This window comes from Nannospalax galili, unplaced genomic scaffold (genome assembly GCF_000622305.1).
Source record: "Nannospalax galili isolate Female #2095 unplaced genomic scaffold, S.galili_v1.0 scaffold2661, whole genome shotgun sequence".
Lineage (NCBI taxonomy): Eukaryota > Metazoa > Chordata > Mammalia > Rodentia > Spalacidae > Nannospalax > Nannospalax galili.
The window spans coordinates 47224-50787 of record NW_008344387.1 but is presented as its reverse complement, the minus strand read 5'-3'; the positions used below and the strand labels follow the sequence as shown (position 1 = coordinate 50787).

The 3564-nt window shown below is 52.7% G+C and overlaps 1 protein-coding gene across 1 annotated transcript; it reads left to right on the top strand.

Annotated features, from left to right (window-relative positions):
- The first annotated feature begins 2365 nt into the window (after positions 1-2365).
- Mif (macrophage migration inhibitory factor) lies at positions 2366-3185 on the top strand. Its single transcript, XM_008840612.3, has 3 exons — positions 2366-2590; positions 2742-2914; positions 3027-3185. The coding sequence occupies exons 1-3, from the start codon at positions 2483-2485 to the stop codon at positions 3091-3093; spliced, it is 348 nt and encodes a 115-aa protein (XP_008838834.1). The 5' UTR covers positions 2366-2482; the 3' UTR covers positions 3094-3185.
- The last annotated feature ends 379 nt before the right edge of the window (positions 3186-3564 follow it).

The following is a 3564-nucleotide window of genomic DNA, read 5'->3' as shown; positions in this document are numbered from 1 at the left end:
TGGAACTCACTATGTAGACTAGGCTGGCCTTGAATTCACAGAGATCCGCCTACCTCTGCCTCCCAAGTGCTGGGATTAAAGGCGTGTACCACCATGCCTGGCAGAAACAGTTTTTATACATTAATATAATCTAAAAATCACCCCAAAGGTCAGAGTCATACACAGACAACACAGACATACAGACACACACAGAGACACACACTTCAAATTAGACATGCCAGGAAAAGTAATTTCAGAACACAGTAAGATAAAAAAAAATACAAAACATGAAATGGTGTGCTATTAAGTTATTTTCAGGAACTCTAAGGGCAGATTGAGTTTTTTCCCCATGCTACTTTAGACACAAATACACAAAAGTTTACAAAAGACTAGTCAGCTCAAATTCTCCCTAGGGGCACCAATATACAAAAATCACAATACAGATCTATTCAACACCCTTCTTTCTCTGTGTCCCAAATGGTTCCACAGAATCCCAAAGGCTTAGAAGAACTCCAGGAACAAAGCCACTTCAACCCTGTCACTAGGCAGATGCTCACATTTTCTCAAAAGAACTTCCAAATTGACAAAGCTTTTCATACTAATGGCATGATGACCCAAATGATTCAGTCTCAGTACTCAGAAGAAATCTCCAAACCAAATGGAAAGCAAAGCCTAAGTAAAGTACACCAATCAGGGACAAACTTACCAAGGATACAAGCTTCCGTGACAGTAGTCCAAAACAAAGTCCAAAATACTCATTTCTCTGCCTCACCCAATACAGTTAGAAAGGAGCTCATGCTGAAATGGAAAAAAATCCCTATAAAGGGATTTTAACTGCTGTGTGGGACTGTCCAGTTTTTCCTCTTCATCCAGGGCCAACTTGCTGCAAGTGGCTTGATACCTACTATGTGACTTTTCTCCTTTCTGGCTTACTGAATTAGTTACCAGAATTGTTAAGGTCAAAATTTGGGCCCTGGCAAAGTAGGGCACCCATCCTCTGTAGACCAGTTAAAGAGACGAGTGAAGAAACAGAGAAAACAGATTATTCAATATAGCCACGTTGCGAGGAGTACCAGTGACCCCAAGTTCATCTTTGGGATCCTGTGATATAAGGTCTGCAAAGGGCAAGAGGTCTGCAAAACTGAGCAGTCCTGGTCAAGGTGTGGTGCTGCCCTGCAGCTCTGTCTCAGCTCCAGTCTCTTCTGTTAGGTGGTCTGACAAGCTGTCAGAGCTCTGTGACGTCTTCCTGGGAGACAAGTTCCTACTGCTGTTGGCACTGGAACTCAGCCCTTTTCTTTTTCCAGTATGATTCCTGAGGAAATTCCAATTCCTTGGGAACCAATGTTTCAACAGTGTGACATCCAAAGGGAGGGAGACAAAGTGTCTCTAGACTGTCTTGTTCCTGCCCAGATGGTTACACACAGTCTCCTACAAATCTTGAAGTTCCATCTGGGACCATTGCTGTTTTGTTTTTTCTTGATCCAAGGGCCCCTCTACACCACTACTCTTACAGTTCCTCAAACAGAAATCAAAAAGGACTAGGAGGCAACAGGAGCCTCGAGATTCCGGTGACATTTCCTGGCTGCTGGGCACCTGCCCAGATGTCTGACTTATTAATAAGAAAGCCAGGGCCTGGAGAGGACCGAGGTTCGGTTCCCAGCACCCCCATGTCGGCTCACAACCATCTGTTAACTCCAGCTCCAGGGGCTCTGATGCCTTCTGCACGGAGGCACTTTTACAAAGAAAAAGAGAAAGCCATACAAAGTTCACCAAGGGCTCTAAGGGAGGGATCTAATTGGGGCAGGGCTTCTCTGAGGGTGGGCAGTTGCCCAATTTAAGATTACTAGTGTAAGGCCCGAGGCTAGGTAACTTTAGCTCACTTTCAGCTCCTTGTGGCTCCCCTGGAGGTCTCGAAGCATCCTCACTCGAGTGGGAAGAGCAAAGTACCTGATGGTGACTTGCCCTCAGCCTCCTTCCATATCACACAGACACAGACACACAGACACAGACACAGACACACACACACACACACACACACACACACACACACACACACACAGTCCTTGGGGACACGTGGCCTAGGATGCTAAGGACACACAAAAGGTCTCAGTGGGCACGGCTGAGGTTTTCTTCTGCCTTGGCGTTGTGATGGGGCACCGGGAAGCACACTGCTAAGCGGCTCCGAAGCTGCCAAGACACCAGGAAAGTTAAGACCAGTAAGTGGAAGAACCCACGAACTATGAACCAGTAGGCTTCCATGGCCTCCAAGACCCGGGTCCCAAAGAGACACACGCAGCCTGTGCCCGTGACGTCACGCACGCGCGGGGCGGGGGGCGGTGCCCTTCGGGGGCGTGGCCCGACGCCGTCGGTGGCGTAGCAAGAGGTGGAGCCGCATTCTCGCTGGGGGCGGAACCGAGCAGCGGTCACGTAGCTCAGGTCCTCCGGCGTCTGCTCCCTCGTGGGTCCTGAACCTTCCGCCCAGACCCGCCGTGTTGCCGCCATCATGCCGATGTTCATCGTGAACACCAACGTGCCCCGCGCCTCTGTGCCGGACTCGCTCCTCTCCGAGCTTGCGCAGCAGCTGTCGCAGGCCACCGGCAAGCCTGCCCAGGTTTGCAGGGGCGGACGGGAAGAGGGTGTGAGCGCAGGAGATGGGCGCCGGGGCTGGGGACCCGAGCAGGCGGGAGGGTGGCGGCGCGAGCCCTCAGTGGATGTCCGCGTCCAGGGCGAGCTGACCGAGGCGACCCTCCCCCTCCCCCCAGTACATCGCAGTGCAAGTGGTTCCGGACCAGCTCCTGGCCTTCGGCGGCTCCAGCGACCCCTGCGCGCTCTGCAGCCTGCACAGCATTGGAAAGATCGGAGGCCCGCAAAACCGCACGTACAGCAAGCTGTTGTGCGGCCTACTGGCCGATCGCCTGCGCATCAGCCCGGACAGGTATGGGGGGGTCGGGGGGGGTGGGAGTGCGGACTCCCCAGGGTGCACGCATAGGACACTGTCCTGCTCCCCGAACCGCGTGGGCCGCTGAGCTCTGCTTTCACCTTCGAAGGATCTATATCAACTTCTACGATATGAACGCGGCCAACGTGGGCTGGAACGGCTCTACCTTCGCTTGAGGGCTGGCCTGGCCTCCTGGAGCCTCGCCGGTATGGACGCCCACCTCTCCTGATCGGAAGAAATAAACGGTTTAGAGACCTTGTTTTCCTCAGCTTCGGCTTCTTTGGCTTGTGGAGGAATTAGTGCTGGGCGGGAACACGGACTGGAAAGGTGGGGTGATGGAGGATGCCACGGCAGTCTAGGAGTTATCCAGCGCCCGCCCCGCCCCCGCCCCCCCCAGCCAGCTGTTCGGATGATCTTTTGTCCAGTCTTCCCTTCTGCACCGAGTCCTGGGGCCATAGACTAAGAATCAAAGGAAATCGGACGTTTGCTAATCACTTTTCAGTGTTGCCTTTTGAAGCAGGTCCTCTACTCTGGGCGGGAATCCCAAACTGTGTTCCCACCATGAATTGCAGCTATGATGTGCTGGTGTGCAAGAGTGGGGAGCAGGAGAAGGGGCAGAGTTGATTGCCCAGTAGACTGGATATGCC